The sequence below is a fragment of the Corvus cornix genome, chromosome 1A (genome assembly GCF_000738735.6).
Source record: "Corvus cornix cornix isolate S_Up_H32 chromosome 1A, ASM73873v5, whole genome shotgun sequence".
Taxonomy (NCBI): domain Eukaryota; kingdom Metazoa; phylum Chordata; class Aves; order Passeriformes; family Corvidae; genus Corvus; species Corvus cornix.
In genome coordinates this window covers 32,186,038-32,203,911 of record NC_047057.1, presented here as the reverse complement: position 1 = coordinate 32,203,911, position 17,874 = coordinate 32,186,038, and the positions used below count along the sequence as shown (strand labels likewise).

Genomic DNA, 17,874 nt, shown 5'->3' with positions numbered 1-17,874 from the left:
TCCTTATTTAAAAAGAAGGGTAGAGGAGGGGGTGGAATTTGTGTGGGAAGGGACCAGGAAGGGATGGTAATACTGTCTCATTAAAAATAGATGATGTCTTGTTTTATGTGGTATCTGTGGTTTGATTTCTGCCCGCAGGCTTACATGCAGCCCCACTTGCTGGGAAATGAATTCACACATTTAGAGTTTCCACGGAGGGTGCAGCGCAAGGAAGTTGGGAAGAGGATGCTGTACCGTGACTTCAACATGACTGGCTGGTAAGAATGTGTCCTTCTCAGCATGGGGTCAGCCTTCTCCCCAGCAATGCCTGCTTCGTGCCTGTCTTTGATTAGTGTAAGCTGCATCAAACATGGAGGTGTACCACTGTGTACTATGAGAAAAGGCATTTCCTTCTTTCAGATGTATCTTTCTTCTAGAAGACAATCTTTTAAATTAGTTAACCTCCCTCCAGAGCCAGGACCTTGTTTCATTTTAACGTGTGAGCACTCAAAGCAGAGCAAGCATATAAAGGGGAAGATGTGCCAGGGGATCTTTCTGAAAGGTAAACAATTTTCCTATCTTGGAAGTAGCTTTTTATAAATTCTGGATCAGTGGGTCAGACATTTGTCTTTTAAACCAAGACATTGGGCCATCATACCTTCACATGCCGAGGAAAGCTTGCAGAAGGGAAGAGCTGCCTCCCTGCTCCAGTGCAGCTGGCTCTTGATTTGGATATCCCTTGAGGAATTGTTTTAGACATGGGCCTATCTGAACCAGCCTAAAATGAAAAGGCTTGAATGAACAGCATGGACTTAAAGAAGCAAAGACAGAAAGAATTATGTGGATTTTTTCTTTCTGGCTAAATGTCTTCATTGTTTTTTGTTGGTTCAAGAGGCTCCTTGGAGAAGCCCTAATGTTTGCTGTTGTGAGTTTTGTGCGTGACCTATAAATTCAAAAGCCCAATATATGCAAATGGTCTTCATTTCCATGACATTTATGTTTTAGTATCCGTAGTAAATGTCCTTTCAGGAAGAGAATGAACAGAAGGGTTAAAAAATAAAGCCTGTTTTAGGTTGGGAAGCCTGGATGCTCGCATACAGCTACAGCTCTACATAACTTTTGATTTGTTCCATGCTTTATGGACCATAAACATAACGATGTTTTAATGGCAGAATAATGATCTAAGTTTAGTATAATCTGAAGTGTTTGTGCAGAACATGTAAATCTGAGAATAACCATCATTGTCTGTCATCTTGAACAGCTGCTAGTAGAATATGCAGTTTCACCCTGAGAATGATGACTTCACATTTTAAAAAGGCTACAGGCATGAGCAAAAGAATAGGAACAGAATGAGAACATTGGATCATCCGAGGACTTAGACAGCAAAACATTTGGAAGATCATGAGACACTCTCCAAGTTTCTGCAAAAGAAAGATTTTTTTGTTAAACTCCCAGATGTCTCTGGAGGCATCAGTAAAGAATGGTTTCATGTAGACTTCCGAAAGCTCTTTTTCAAGATGTGACATGCCAAGTGGGAGGACAAACATGTGGGGAAGAGCTACAGAAGTATCATAGGAACTTCCTGAGAGGAGGGCAAGAACAGATTTCTGTCGTCATGGTTGGAAGGCAGAGAGAGTTTCTTCAGGTTCATGGGAGCTGTTTTGCATTTCCCTGGTTGGTTAGTGGTCTGGAAAGGAAATGAGGTTGGAATGGTTGAAGTTGTAGCATTGGCACTTGACACCACAGCTCTTTTCTTGTTAAACAAGAATGACCATGAAGTACTGCAAAAGAATTAGGTGATTAACGCAAATGGGCATCACAGTGATCAAATTTGGTTTTGATAAATACAAAGTAAAGCATGAAGAGGAAAAAATAACTATTTATGCACACTAGAAGTTCCAAATGAAACGTCAAAAAAACTTAGTGGAAGTTTTGCTTACTACAGTAATTTTTCCAGTCCAAATCACCAGCAGAATGTTGAGATTTGTACAGCATTGGAAAGTTTAAAAGTTAAGTGAAGAGATAATTCTGTATATTAGTTTCTACCTTACTTGTGAATGTGTACATAGCACTTTACCTTATCCAAAATGGTTATTACATAGCTAATACTGTTTGGCATTAGAAAAAGGAACAGAAATTCTAAATGTAGAATAATGAGTAAGGTAGAAGAGCTTTGATAATTCAAATTGGCAGATTTGATTCAATGTGTTGCTTTTCAGTACTGGTTTGTGAACTCTCTTAGCTCTAGCATATAGCAGAGAGGAGAAAACAGTTGTTTTCCAGTTGATTTTTCTGAATTTCCTCAAGTCTAGAACACATGTTGATCCAGTTAGAGATTCTAATATGGTCAATGCAAAAATTGTCACCAGTTCAGTACAAATAGGCTTAGCTGTAAGCAGTTGTTCTGGAATAAATGCTTGAACTATGACTTGAAAATTCAGGTCTGAATTCATCACAGTATTGTCCCAGAAAAAGATGACCTGTGCCAAGCAGAAGCATGTGGAGACTGTGATGAGGCTGCCTCTCCCTGCTGTTCCTTTTGACTTCTGGATGGAAGTGAAAAATGGGGCCTACATTTTTGTCCTAATAAAAGAATTGGAGTCTTTTATCTGCTCCATATTGCACAACTAGTGCATCAGTTACCTCTTTGTTTGGTTGCCTCGGGACAATAAAATGATGAGGAAATTGCTCTATTGCCATACATTTGTGTAAAACAGAGCCCTTCTAAATAAGGATCCATTTCTTTTCACAAGGTTTTGCCCAAGGTGTTTGTTATCCATTGAATTGTGTGCAGTGATCTCCTAGGCAGAGGAGAAGCAATCAGTTTCTGTTTATCTAAGAGTCTGGGTCAATTTTAATGGTTGAGATTGTGGACAAGACATTCAATTTCCAGTTTGGTGGGCCCTCAGAGGTGACGGTTTGAGGCTGCAGAGGTTTCTTAGTGGTTGTTTTCCACTTCAAGGATTTTGCTTCTATTTTCTTTCTAATTCCTGGATTCAACTGATGCATCAGGACACAGTGACTGAGGACATGTCTGTTTTGCATTTGTTTCTAAGGACACTATCTATCATGGAGAATAAATTAGCATATATATTCCTTTTCTTGAAAATGTCATATGGCACTTTGGCCAGCCAGAGCTTGATACACTAAAATGCTGCTGAACTTTTATCACATACAATGCAGATGATAATTGTCTGAGTTGTTTTTTGGTCACTAACCTCACTGTGTGTTGACATTTGCACATACATGTAGAGAGGTGCAGGTGATAGTAGGAAGAAATAGCCACTCTTATACATAATTACTGAATCCTTTAGTGAGAGAATGTAGAACACTCTCGGCTTTGATGTTTCTTCAGGAACACAAACTGTTTTATTTTACAATTCAGCATACTTTTTGTGTTTTCTATTAGAAGCTGTATGACTTTTTTTTTCTTCATTTTTATCCTCCTCCTTTGCTCCGGAGCTTTTCAGATTCTCAACAATGGCTTGGCTTGCCCAGCTTGTTTGGATTACAAAAGATTATTGTCTTTGGGTCTGTTATAATGCATTTGGCCCTTTATTTTTTCTTTCTGCTTTTTCTTTCTTTTTTTTTTTTTTTTTTAATGTGAAGTTTCCACACTGGCTTTGTCTCCACAGCCCACAGTGGTAGCACAGCTGCCAAGTTTCCCCACAGCATTAGGACAACCACTGATCCAGCAATGTGTACCGCATCACTAGTCCAAGCTGCCTGTTACTGCTTTGAGACCAGCCTTTCCCTTCTCGCTCTGCACTCCTACCCTTTCTCTTTTCTTTGCAGTGGCAATTGCAATGAGAAATAATGCTGTATTAAATGTACCTAAAATAAATCCCACACTGGTGAGAGCTGACCATGAGCTGCCCTTCCTGCACCCTTGCCCCATGTGTGTTGTGGTTGAACAACTATTGCAAAACATGTACTGTAGCTGGCGAGGCATCTTTAGAGCAGTGTGTCCTGCTGAACAAGCTTTCAAGCTGTCTCCAGCCATAATTTGCTGGCAGATATTTGTATTACTGACAGTCTTTCACAGCTGGGTCTCTGGGCTGGGGTTTTCAAGCCCATGGCTTGTAGAGGTTAAACTTGTATCGGAGAGAGGTGTCCTGGTGACTTTGGCAAGTCCTGGCAACAGAAGCATCAGGAAAGACTCAGGGGCCATGTAAGCAGAGAGTGGTCAGTGCTAAAAAGGGGGGCAAGTAACCTGAAATGACAGTATAGTGGGGGTAAACAGCAGGCCTGGTGATAGCTGCTCCTTTAAAGGACTGCACAGAATTAGTGTTCTCTGTCTCTGCCTTTTAAAGTTAAGACACAGTTGGTCAGATTTCCCTCACTTGTACATCCACTGTGAACAATTTTGAAGGACTTTACTTTGACTATATCCTAGAACCTTCCCAAACTTGCATTTCTGACTGGCTGTGTCCTTCACTGTGGCTCCTTCCAGAGTTCCCCCCTCAGCCTTCCATGGGGCTGGAGTAGCAGTACAGCGCTGTTCTTAACCAAAGACATCCAGAAGGCACTACCAATTGCCATCAACTTTGGTGGTTTCAAAATTAATTTTCTGCTCGTCCTTGGAACAAAAACAGTGGCTTTTCTACTGCTTGCATTGAAGTGGAGTTCTTTAAAGGCTTGTTTCCAGCTCACAACTTCAGCTTTTTGACTTGATTTTAGCATGGCAAAAGAGATCTAGATAACAAGTATATTTTTTGACCTATTTGTTGGTTGCTTCCTTTGCCCTCCAGGAGAGGCAGAGCCGAACAGCAGAGCTGAACTGCACCCCATCAGAAATGGTCTGAGGCAGTGTAGTACCCACCATACACCATGGGCTGCAGCCCAAGGAGGCAGTGAGCAGGGGAATTGGGCACTGACTCTGAGTGTGCCATCTTTGCAGCAGCAGTGGAGCCCATGCCAGCTCCGTGTCCATATGTCTGGTGAGGGGGTGCTGTGGCACACGGGGTCAGCTCCCGAGGGTCAGCCCGTGCTGGGGAATCGCCCGCCCTCATGATTTATTCCAAAGCTGGGAGGCTGGTGCCCTGAGGCAAGCGCTGAGCAAAACCCATTTTATTCTAGAGTCAATATTGTCCACTGCCTGGAAAGCTGCCAGCCTACTCTGCGCTCGCCCTTTTCTTTCCAACAGGGAATGTCTTTCAGCCTCTAAGCATCTGATTAAAAAAGCAACTTCACTTTTCAAGCCGTTTTATTTTGTTTGGGATGGATGCCTTTTGCTTTCATTGTGCAGCCTGCCTTGCCGTCTGCGGTTCAGACTCCAGCTCACAAAAACCAGGCTCTCATTAATCACTTATTGGGGATCCAGAATACCCCAGTGAGAGCCAATGTACATGTTTTGCTTGGTAATGTGTGAGCTGATTTGAACAAATATTGCCGATGCAGCCGCTATCTTATTCTTTATTGCTGGGCTCAATGTCCTTTGACAGCACATTCAGGTAGCCTGCCCAAGGAGTGCCTGAGCAGATTGAGAAATGCCACAGAAATGCTTTATGGAGCTGGCGCCTGTGTTGCACCCTCCTTTAATATAAATTGATTTATTGAATCAAGCGCCGAAGCCCTGCTACAGAAACCTCAGGCTATAGTCTCTAGAGAACCACCTAATAAAACAGCCCCAACTGACACTCCTCATTAGCTTTTCCACCGATCCCAAGGCAGTATTTAAAGTGACAGTGTCCCTCTTTTTGGCCTGAATTTATCTGCTGGCTAATGCCTGAGGGTCTAATTAGCTTAGCATTATTAGTCTTATTCAGATAAGCTGCATTTCCTAACAGCTTGATTCCAACTTGTAAAAAGTAATTGGAAGTCTGCAAACCCTGTGCTCTAACCTGCTTGATTGTGCCTTTTAGCCAAAATCATGTAATTTACAAAAAATTATCCTTCCCCCATTTTTTTAATTGAGCTTTTTTGTCTAGTGAAACATTGTGTGCTTCTTCTGCTGAAATCCTGGCTGTATTGTTGTGTTTGAGACCTCAGCCGTATCCTTTGTACAATCGCCAGGGAGAGATCAAATTTTAATTTCATAATTACTTCATGAGAAAGCAACCTTTTCCCCAGTCATGCCTGATATTAATTTCCTTCCAGCAACTTACATTTTCATAATTTAATGATTATGGGGCACCTTTGCAGCACTGGGCCTTTCTGGAGGAGAGAGAGGATATAATTTTTGCAGCAGAAACCATCATCCGCAGTCACTTGCCTTGCTTTCTGTGTCTGTGCTCTTGTGTCTTGCTGCAAGGTGGCAGGGAGCGGGAGGTGCACACAGCTAGAGCACCTTGCTGGGCTGTGCCTGGGTGTCGGGGGGCACAGCTCTGTGATGATGAATGGCTGTCTGCAATGTGCATGTTATGCATCTTTTCAAGATTTGCAGCCCTCGCTGCAGGAGCAGCGGGAGGTGAGAGCTGACCGGCTGTGTACAGCACGTCTCCTGACAGTGATGAATGGCTCTTTCCCCCAAGTGTGCACATGCCACCGGAGCTGAGCCAGTGTCTTTGGGGCAGGAGAAAGCAGAAACAGGAAAATAATACTGCTGCAACAAAAGAGAAAGCTTAAGTCTGGAGTAAAGCTCTTTGTAGACAGCCTCTATGGGGCCAAATGAGAATGATAAGCGTGAGGTTGGTCTGAGTCATGTCCTGCAAGAGCATCTCCTTCTGGAAGCAGTTCATCTAAGATCTGTCCCTACATGGCTGTGCCTCTCCACTTGGGCTTTGCCTTGGTGTGGAATCAGGGGGCCACGTATGCAAGGGCAAACAAAAGGGTCCCACTCTGTTTCATCAGAAGGAAACTAAACTGGAATGAGATAATCTTCAATCTGAATACCCAAGCAAAAACAGCCCTTCTTTCTGATAAGGTGAAGTCTCTTTCCACACTCATGCTTTCTCTGGCTTCCCCATCTGCACAAATTTGACATAACTTCAGCTGGGTCCATAGAAGTTCTCTTTCTTTCCCTTGTTACCCAAGATTGATTTATGGCTCTGCTTCTGGCCGAGAGAAGGCCTCTTGCTCCTTGGAGGAGTTTGAGCACTGCTGTGGATTGGTGAGGTCTCTGCTTGCTGTCTCACTGCCTCCTCCATCCTGCACTGCAGAGATCTTTCCCAGAAGAATTTGCTTTGTCAATCTGTCTTAATATCAATTTCCTTTGCTTCCAGAGGATCCCAGCTAGCAAGTGTGGAGCAGGCACTGTGAGTTTAACACGCAGCCTTTCTCCCATCTGCCTCAAAACATCCTTTTAACAAGAAATACGGCAAAATACAGATTTACAAATGGTGTTTCCATCAGAGTGCACTCCAGTGCACTCAGCCCATAGAGTGTTAACAGCCCACTTCCCTTACCCCTCTATCTCCAGAGTAAATTGCTGACAAACCTTCCTGTTTGTCTTTTAAGAGTAGAAGAAATGAAATTTTAAGAAGTGTTTAAGGCAGCAAGTTCACTGGGGCAAAAAAAGAAAGACTCGGCCTGCTGAGTCTGTTGTAGAAGGTGAACCTGCTTGATGTGCAGCTGCATTATCTGCACACAGGTTCTGTCACTCACTAGTGGAAGCTCAACAGCTCACAAGCTGTGAATGAGAGCACTTGCAATACTCTTGCTCTGTCCCTCCCAGCCTCCTGAGCACAAAAGCAGTAAGGGAGATTGCTTTTAAATATCTTCATAATTTTTTTCCCTGATTTATCCTTTTTTGGTCAAGGACTTCTCTAAATACTTGAGATGCTTGACAATCCTGTCCCTAACTTTTCTTCTACCACTTTCTTTTAATGCTCCATTAGAGGTGAATAGACTAAAAAGTCAGCCACATTCCAGGAAATGCCTGAAAAGATTCTGGTGCTTGAGTCTTTAAACTAGGCTGGCCAAGATGGATAGTTCATTTTGCTTAGGAATTACTTCCACAGGAATATATGGTGCTGGTGCTCTCTGAAGTCCAGACTCCGTCTTAGGACTGTACACAGCAGTGAAGGCTCCCTGGAGGTCCAAGGCTCACAAACTAGTCTGATTTGACCAAACCAGAGATCATATATGTGTACAAGTCAAGCTGAGATACTTTATATTTTTTTGATTTGTAGATTGGTAGACAGAACTGGGATTTACGAAATGAAGCATTATATACTTTCAGGTTCATAAAAAGGTGTTTCTGAATTTTCTGGTAATAATGAGTGTTTTAAAACTTGTGTGTTTTCCTCTTTACTTGAAAGAAGGCCTGTGAGATTATCTTGGTTAGGGTAGATCTTCCCCTAGAAACAATTTTGTGCACATGTGCTTGTGCATCAGTCTTTAATTGATTTGGCTTTGCCATCATCTTTTCTCTTAACAAACACTGCTGTAGTTTGTGTGCTTTAATTATCTTTGTTTATTGTAATTTTGTTTCATTAAACTGTGTGTCAGATGAGCAATAGGGGAAAGATACTGAGACACTGAACTTTAGAGCTAACCTATCTAGAGGGTACTTAGTATCAGACAGTGCTGTCTGGATTTAAAGATCCTGACTCTGCAGAAGCACAAGTATAAGGACATTTTTAAGATTATGGCTGAGTTGAGACATAAGTTGTATAATTTTCAGTGGCTTTGTGCCTAACCTGCACTGCACATCTTTTCTTCTTGATAGTAAGCATGCTCTTTACACTGGTTAGATACCTGTAGTTCAACAGACAGTACAGATGAACAGTTCCTTTTGGACTGGTGATTTAAGCTGTTACCCAAAGGGTGAGCTCCATTCCACTGATTACTTGTGTGGGAGGGAAAAAAAAGAAAGTTTTGTGTTGCTCAGATATTAATATGTGATTTTCTGCTGGTATGACCAAAGAAAGTTGAGCTTGAGAAGGAGGTTGTTTGGATATCTGGGGTAGTTTTGTTGTGAGTTGGGTTATTTTGGGTGGGGACGAGAGTAGGGGCAGGTGGAGGGTGTATGGTGATACCCTAGGTTTGGGGTTTTTTAGAGTGGTAGCAAAGCAGTGCTAGAAATACACACAATCTACAGACCTGTCTCCGAGATGCCTTTAGCCTTGTACTCAGTATGAACTAGGACTTCTGTGAAGCAGTAGTACTTTCTCTTGGTTGCTTGCCAGAAGTAGGTTTATTCTATGCTTCAAGCTAAAGCCCTTTGATGATGATTTTCTTTGCTCTTCCTTAGGTTTAATTCTCAGTTTACTATTAGGTGTCACAAGCAGAGATGTGAAACACAGACAAACTTTCTAAAGCGAAGTGCCATGAAAAAGCAGAACACAGTCTGGATTCCCCTGTCATGCACAAAACTGAACCTTCCAGGTCAGGGTAGAGGTAGATTGTGTTTTCAACACCATCTGTTGTGCCTGGGGATGCCAACACAATGCTTTTCATGACCAGTAACCTTACACAGTTTGCCATGAAATGAACTGGAATGTGGATTTTGGTTTTAGTCATGAACTTTTGCTCTTATGTGAATTTGAATGTGCTTTCAGAAGGCCAATTTTAAGAACAACTTATATGGCAGGAGAACTCGTAACACATGTAAGACATTATCTAGGATTTTGGCTCTTAAATTTGCATATGGGAGCTGACTGGTTTTTCAAGTTCTGACCCAGCAATATGTAGGTAACTTTGATAATCTTTTATTTAAAGAGTGCTAAAGCACTGCTAATGACCTCAGCACTGTAAGAAACTTGTTCTGTAGATTGTGTTGTGCATTTAGTAGCTCTTGGTTATTTTTTCACCGTGAATTTAGAGCAGATTCCAGTTAGCATATGAGTAACATCATGTCAGTCCTAGTTCTTTTGTTCTGACATCTCTTTTGGCTCCTGGTGCGATTTGGCCCAGTTTTCCAAAATGTTGATCCTGAGTCCAAATGTAACTTTGTGGGTGGTACATATGTCAAGGCCTAGTTCAGTATTTTTGGACAGCAGTAGCATTTCATAATTCTTTTGAAATGAAAAGAAGAAACAAAGTTAACTGAAAAAAATGCAGCTAGATCTAGCTGGGCATGAGCTTGCCTTTTCTACTTCCCACTGCTCCCCCTGTTTTTCCATTTGGAAAAATAGAGGCTTACGTGGCAAAAGTACTTAACAAGCTTTAGGCTCACTCAGATCTGGAAGCAATAGCATTGCCTTGTCTTTATAACCTTTCTTGTCATGCCCTAGTGGCCACCAAAACCTCCTGGGATGTGGACAAGGAAGACAGGAAGAGGGGAGGGTTGCAATGCTGTGTTGTTAAAACAGTGAGCTGGGCTGAATTACACAGAGGGCTGAATAAGGCCGTGCTGGCACTAAGAGAGCCAAACCACCCCCTCAAGTTCTCTGTATGTCTGTGTTTGATATACCTACTGCCATATTATATCTTTATATACAGTAGACAGAAGTATAAATGCAACTTTATTACATAAAATCAAGAGAAATAGTCCAGAAGGTTGTAGTCTGTGTGAAATAAACCCACATACAAAATACGGGAGGTTTCACAGGGCATAAATTAAAATGAACTTCATATCTTCTTTCCGTCTGCCCAGTGCAGTTGCTGAGTTGTTAGCTGAAAAGCTGTGCTTCATGCTTCTCTTGCAGCAAACCACACGCTAGTATATTATTAATTCTGTTTCTCTAGTAACGCAGGATATAGGTACTTTTCTAAAGTGTCTCAGGTTGCTTTTCAGTGTGTCTGTGCTACCTCCGCTGCTGTGGTTGCAGTTCTGAGCATTGTCTTTTAAATGCTGATAATTTTTCAGGCAATAGCTACATCAACAGTAAAAGCACATTTGAGATGAGTTTGACACCCAAGTTCTAAGCCCAAGAGGTGACAGGCTTTGAGAAACCACAAAATAAATCACTGTAGCTCTCTGGGGCTCCCTCACTTAGTTGCACGGCTTCAGGAGGTCACAGGCTAGCCAGCTGCTCTCCATAATCTGCTGATGGAACAAGTTAGCTGTAGCCCTTGGAACATGGCCTCCCCCAATGTTCTTATACTGTGGTGTCACAGTTGAAGGCCTGAGGGACAGTGGTTTTTGTAATGGTTCCATAAAAGAAGCTGGATTCAGCAGTGGGGACCATTCTTTGGAAGGACACTGGCCTAAATTACACTTTTTTCCCTTCTTCCTAAAGCACAGTCAGTGTGAGGTGTTGTGCAGGAGAATATAAGGAGGAAGAGGAGAGAGGGAAAAAAGCTTGGTCCCTGTTTTTGTCAACTTACAGTGTAGTGTAAAGGGAGGGCTTTGGTCTTAAATATTTGCAGTTACCTTGCAGATAATATAGTCTGTGTGTAAAGAATGGGCTTGTTTTTTCCTTTAAAAATGGGGCTGCAAGTAGTTAAGTCACATCATCTTAGTTTTGTTTGCTATTTTAACAAATATGTACAACAGTGTGAACAGCCAGTACTAATGGTTGTCTTCTTAGGCTTGTGGCTTGATTAGTCATTTGACTGATGCCCACAATGGACTCAGCTGATACCCATTTTCTTGGTGTCAGAGCACAACTGGCTCTATGCAAGGCATAGCTCGGACTCCTCAGGGATGTTTTCCCAGGGCTTCCAGTACTGTAGGTCCATTTGGAAGCTGTTCATGAGTAGTCAGAAATGGTACAATTTTTGCTCTACATTCAAACCAGGATATCCAAGTTAGTGAGTGAGGCAGAGGTATTTGTTGGAAATAAAGGAAGGAACAAGAGCAAAATGCATGACTGACTCCTCCTTCCCAACTAAATGCTATTTCAGGATTTAAACATCAGGGCAGTATTATCATGCTGGCGACTTGTAGTAATTTGTGTCTTTTTGTCTGGGTTAAGAGCTAATTTATTTGCCCTCCCCAGTACAGAATGCCATTTGAATGCCTTCACTGTATTGTCTCTTAGACAGATGGCCAAATATTATGGTTATATATTCTAAGATATTCTTGACTACATGAAGGACCCTCTGTAATTTGCAAACCTCACCTAGTTTCATTTTGGGATGTCATACATAGTAATGTTTTGTAGTATGGGAGAGAAGTCCTCCACTACTGTTTCTTCTATGCATTTTGGTCGCTTTTCTCTTTTTTGTTGGTCCTTCCCTTACCTCCAAAGCCCTAATATGATCCCTTCCTGTGATTACTGGGAAATGTAAAGGCAGGGCTTAAATGTCTATGCAACTCTCAGTAAGTCCAAGGCTTGCCTGGGTGATGCAACATACACAGCACCATTTATTGATCCCAGGCCTGTGCCGTATTTTGGTGAAGCAGGGGGCAGTTTGATTACAATATAGGATTTCACCCTTAATTTTTAATATCCTGCTGGTTTAGGTCACAGCCTTAACATTGCTTAAACTTCATCCCATGTGACTCCCTGGAGCTCAGGCAGCCATCCCAGAGAGCTGGAGAGCTACACAGCAGGGGCTGGCAGTGGCTGGCAGGGGACCTGCCCAGCACCTTCCCTCCCCCTCCCGGTTTGTGCACTCGGGGTGCTTTTGGTATCAGCCCGAGGGCTTAGGGCATGGATGGGCCAGGAGGGAAGCACAACATGCCGGGAAAGGCTGAGGAAGGATGATTTTGTATGACAGGAAGCATGCCCCTCTGGGGCAACGTACCTTAGCCAAAAAGGTACACCAGCACCTGATCTCAAGCATGTATTATACAAACCACAGGACTCTACAGCTTATGAGAATGACTGTCATCTTCTGTTGTTTTTTTTTTTATTTCTCACTGGCAAAATTGCTAACCTTCTTGCCTCATCAGTGTCAACAGCTGGATGTGTAAAAGGTAGAGTACGCAGGCATGCGGTAAACAGAATCAGAGCATGAGCATTTACTTCTCTTGTCTCTTGTCCATGAGAAAGCTGCTGTGAAATGTGAAACCTCTGACAACCTTGACTGTTGCAGCCAACGTCAAGTGAGCACTAAATAGCCTAAGACTTCAGCACGTGAAGCTTGTCTTGGTTTCTGCGGTCCTGGAGGGTGAGAACAGGATCAGAAAGCTGTTTTACACCATCTGTACACGTCCTGTTGTTGCTCACGTTTCACATTAACAGTGTGAATCTAGGCATTGGTTAGTTTCTTAATGGGTTTGGGGTTGTTTTGTTTGAGTCTTTTTTATTTGGTTGAATTTGCGTTTTTTTATGACACTGTATTATGGTATAGCTGGTCATATCCAACAATATCTTAACTAATTAGGATGTTATTCCAGCTCACCTCTTTCTCTGCAATCAGTTATGTTAGATATTACAGGAGCAGCCTGTCATGTTAGATATTTTCTCATCTTCACTTTTCCTTTTGGTGAAATGGATAATTATTTACAGAAAACCTTCCTGCAGGAAAAGAAATTTCCATCTTGGTTCAAAGACAGAGTCCCTAGGAAAAATAATCTTTTTTTTTCCCCCTTTTTTGAAATCACAGCTGCTTGTTTCAGGGCACTGGGTCACTAATTGAGTGCAAGCTTCATAAATGTTGTTTGTCCTCCCCCCACAGGGCATACAAAACCATTGAGGAAGATGACTTGAAGTTTCCCCTTATATATGGAGAAGGCAAGAAGGTGGGCATGTTTGCTTTCCTCAGACCAAAGGAAGAAGGAATTCTGTGCTGTTTACCACTCAGTTTAGCCCGTGGCAGTCCAGTGTTTTCCACTCAGTATCTCTTTATTTTATCGTTTTGACAGCTTGAAAGAATATCTTGGTTCTGTCATAAATCACTCTCATGTCTGGGGGGTGGTGGGGGGAGCTCAACATACTAGAAAGCATTTTACAGCAAACATAGTCATTTGTTGTTTAGTTCGCTTTTGTTTTTCTTTCATTGTAAATAGGCTACAATGAGACTGTCTGAAGTAATTTACTTTAAATGTTCCTGTTTCATTGTAAAATATAACTAGAACAAAGCAGGAAGATACTTAATAGTGCTCTGAGATGCAAAACTCTAATTTAGGAAAGGGGGGGATCAGGGCAGGATTTGTCAGGTATAACACCCCTTAACGTTATCTTCTTCAGTTAGTGTATGTGAACTCCCCGTTGAATTTTGCTGATGTGTGACAGCTGATAGTTGAAAGGGAGAAACACTGTTCTGTTTGGTATACTTTGTTTTCAGCTCTGTGATTAAGAACAGTGAGATCATTAGTGTCGGTCCCAGCAAGCTTAGCTGGATGCAGCAGTAGGATCAATATAAGGATGCAGTGGTGTCAGTTTGCTGATATTGGTATGCTTGCTGTGTTTCTAAATAGTGCTTTCCTGCTGCATTAGGTTCTTACCTCAATGCAAAAATAGACACTTTTCAAAATTAGTCCATGTTTTGAAGGTTCAGACCTGCAGCTTATCTGTGAATTTGATTAGGTTTATAATTATTTGCAAAATGTTTCATGCACATCTTTTTCATTTACTTTCTTATGGCCCTATGAAGCCAGGAGTTACTGAGGCAAAATGATTCTGAGTCAGTTGCTCACTGTTTTTGATGCTGAGCTCCCTTGCTCAGAAGCTGCTGTGGCTAAGCTCGAGTTTGGGGAAAGTGATCTGCCCAGCACAGAGAGCAGGTGTCCCTGGGAGGCTGAATGCCTGGTCAGTCTTAGAGAAGCTGTAATGAAGGAGAGCCCAGAATCTCTTGGGACCCCACTCATGCCACAGAGGAAGGTGCTGGGGGAAGGAAGGGGTAGACATGGGAGAACTGCAGACCTGCTGTAGAGTGACTCTCCCTAGAAGAGAGCACTGTGGTCAGTGCTGCTGTCACCTGTGTGTTCAGCAATTTAGGGTGGCCTTTGGCACTTTTCCCTGGTGAAGGGAATACACAACAATATGCCAAAAGGAAGGTGCCACAGATTCCTTATGTGAGTAATTAAGCTCCTTATCCTCTTTATAAAACCTATACTAACAGTATAATTTGCTGAAGGAATGCTCTCACAGACTGGTGTGGACAGTGAGGTGACTGAGTTAGGTTTCATAGTCCCAGTACCTTAGAGATGGTGACTGAGTAGGATGTGGATGAAAACAAAGCTTAAAATAAGGAAAAAAATGGAGATGGCACGAGTGTGAAAAGCTTTGACGTTGATTAGCTATGTTAAGTCTAGAGTTTCTGGGAGAGAAATCCCTAACTGTAGCAGTTACAGATTAAGAATGTTATCTCATTCCCTATTGACACAGTCCATGTAACAAGATTTTATCCCATTGCTTTTCTTTTTTTGCAGGCTCGGGTTATGGCAACAATTGGAGTGACCCGAGGACTGGGAGATCATGACCTGAAAGTGCACGACTCCAATATATACATCAAACCTTTCCTGTCCTCATCTCCTGAGGTAAAACAGCCAAGGTTCAACTGTCTGATTTGTGGGAGGGAAATAAATTTACTTAGTGTGTTTATTTGTTCTTCTCAAATCATCCATTCTGATTGTGGTCCAGTCCAGGTAACATGCTGCTGTTTCCAAAGGTGCAGCACAATAGTAACATCCACATAGTAGGAACTAAGTTCATAGTAGATTCTAAATTCCCTAAGTGCATGCCCTTGCTCTGATTGCTCCACATCCCTGCAGAGCACTGATTCCTTCTCACTCCCTGTTCTATGGTTATCCTGTAGCCTTGCCATTCAGTGTGACAGATGCCCATCTCTCCTCCCACCTTCACGTGCTCCAACTCCTGTCAAGGCCTAGATCATGCTGCCTTCACAGAAGACGTAAATCTGTGTACTGCAGAAGGGATGTCTCCACAGCAGTGTAATGCCCTGCATTATACAGAGGATACCAGATCAACTCTTAAGCAGGAAAATGCCAAGAGCCATAGGAAGGGTACTTTATGCTTCCATCTGTCTGCCCCTTAACCTTCAGTTCTTAACTCTTTTGATAGTTTTGTGCAAACACCAAATAATGAGAGTGTGCATTCCCAAATGATGGTGTAACGAGGAGATTATGGGGTATTTGGGTTAAGGGTAGTTTTAAATGCCTCCTTCATTTTGAATTGCCTCATCACAAGCAGTTCCACCCAGTTTTTGACCACTGGAGACCTTGCAGTGAAGGATATCAAGCCTTCCAAAGGGATTTGAATGTATTTGTTAACAAGGAACATGCAAGCCTTGCTTTTTTTTCTCCCACTGTAACTGCATTTCTGTTACTATGTCAAGGAACAGATGTCACATATTTTCCATAAAATATTAAGCAAGGGCAAACCATCTGATGACAGCACAAAAAGAGGCAGCTTTGCTTCCATGGCCCAAATGCTGAAAACTGTCCATTGTCAACTGGATTGCCAAAGTTTTAACTATACCCAGTATTTGACCTTGAATTTATCACTTGCCATGGCAGTATGAGAGAAAACACACAAATAACATCATACTGCTAGGAAGGAACCAAATTATTAAATTAACCTTGCATGGAACATCTCTAAGGCCAATTTGTCATGAATGAGTGTTTCAGGTTTCTCAAAGAATCATCAGCAAAGGTATCAGCAAAAGCAGGTTTAATATTAAAATGAAAGCACAACAGTTTGTTGGCAGGGTTCACTCTACTACTTACTAGATGGTTGAAGCACACAGAGAAAAAATTGGACTGAAATCTAAAGTCAATCAATCTAAAACTAAAGTCAACCAAAAATTATCTATGTGGGGGCTGGGGACAAAAAAGGTTAAGGATAAGGGAAAGGGTAAGGATAAAAAGGAGTAAGGGAGACCCTTCTGTTGAGTCACAAGGTTCAGAGTAGACCCCCTTGTCAAACTTATCCCCAGACTTGACTACTTGACTAAAGGTTTTAACAACACTTAACTAATAGCTGAATTTAAACAATTTAACGAAATTGTTTAAACAAAAGATTCTATAGACTTTACTATAAGCACAGCAGTAACTGACTTATAGGCTTAACTTACTTACGAATCTAACATATTTAAGAATCTAAGAGAGCAACATTCCTAGTACCTTTGCTATAGCATATTCACGCTCATACATACTCAGGCCTAAAAGAGTATGTACACAGGCTGCTGTGGTCCAGGAGAGCTCAAAGGGTCTCACTTGGAACCACTGTTTATAGGGTTGCAAGAAAGTTGGCTTTAGTCACAGTAATTTACCGTTCTGGCTGCAATTTGGGTTGGTAACTTTTTCTGAAAGTTTGATAACTTTGTTATAATGTTGTTCCATTTGGGTTGTTATTCAGGTAAGAATAAATTTCCAAGGCCGTTCGAAAAAACAGGAGCTCGTTAGACAGCACAAGTTCCTGGGAGCAGACGGTGTTTCTGATAAGCTCAAGAGGAGCTCAGCCCAGGTGCTGTTCATCAAGGCCAAGGCCTAACAGCATTTCTGAGATCATAGTGGCCCGAGGAGGGGCAGGGAGGAAGGATGCACCACCACGAGTGAAGGCAGTCTGGCTTACTCCACAGAGTGGCAGTGTGGTCTCTTCTTGCCTCTGTGCCTATAAACAGAGATATAAAATTTACATATATTTATTATATAAAAATTATGTATTAAAATTCCAATTAGAAAAATAAAAATTAAAGAAGTGCTAAGAGATTCCAGCCCTGAAGTAAAGAGGGAGCTCTACAGACAGCCCCTTCTTCACGTTTCCTTGCTCTCAATTGTGTACTTCCCCCTCTCCCCCTTTGAATGTGTGGTGTCCCTCACTTGAGACCTGCTCTTTTTCTCCTCAGCCTGGCAGGCAGGAGCTCTGCCTTCATCACTGTGATGGATTTGTTTAATGCCAGAAAAATGATGCAATTCTACCTATTTATTTTTCTTTCTGGCATGCTGAGACCCAGTGTTTCTGGGATACGTAATGGCTGCAGCACAGCATCCCAGCAGTATCATCTCTGCCAATTGCTGCTGCAGTATTTGTGTGTGTCTATAAACCAAAGCTTCTCATGGGCTTTTCTGATGTGTGGGGAATGTGTCTGTACGTGTTCAAATTCTGGAATATGACATCCAGTTCATATGCTAGCCACGTTTTGGGATCTCTTAACTGCTTTGCAAAAGGGAAGCAAAACTGGCTTTGTTTCCACATCTTCTTCACAGCTAAA

At 42.1% G+C, this 17,874-nt stretch overlaps 1 protein-coding gene across 2 annotated transcripts in view; it reads left to right on the top strand.

Annotated features, from left to right (window-relative positions):
- PPM1H (protein phosphatase, Mg2+/Mn2+ dependent 1H) overlaps window positions 1-17,874 on the top strand; it is a 134,419-nt gene that overhangs the window by 98,721 nt on the left and 17,824 nt on the right. For both annotated transcript variants that reach the window (XM_039570524.1, XM_039570523.1), the window contains exons 6-8: window positions 139-257; window positions 13,375-13,438; window positions 15,071-15,178. In XM_039570524.1, coding sequence (XP_039426458.1) covers window positions 139-257; window positions 13,375-13,438; window positions 15,071-15,178 — 291 coding nt within the window. The remainder of the gene's footprint in view (window positions 1-138; window positions 258-13,374; window positions 13,439-15,070; window positions 15,179-17,874) is intronic.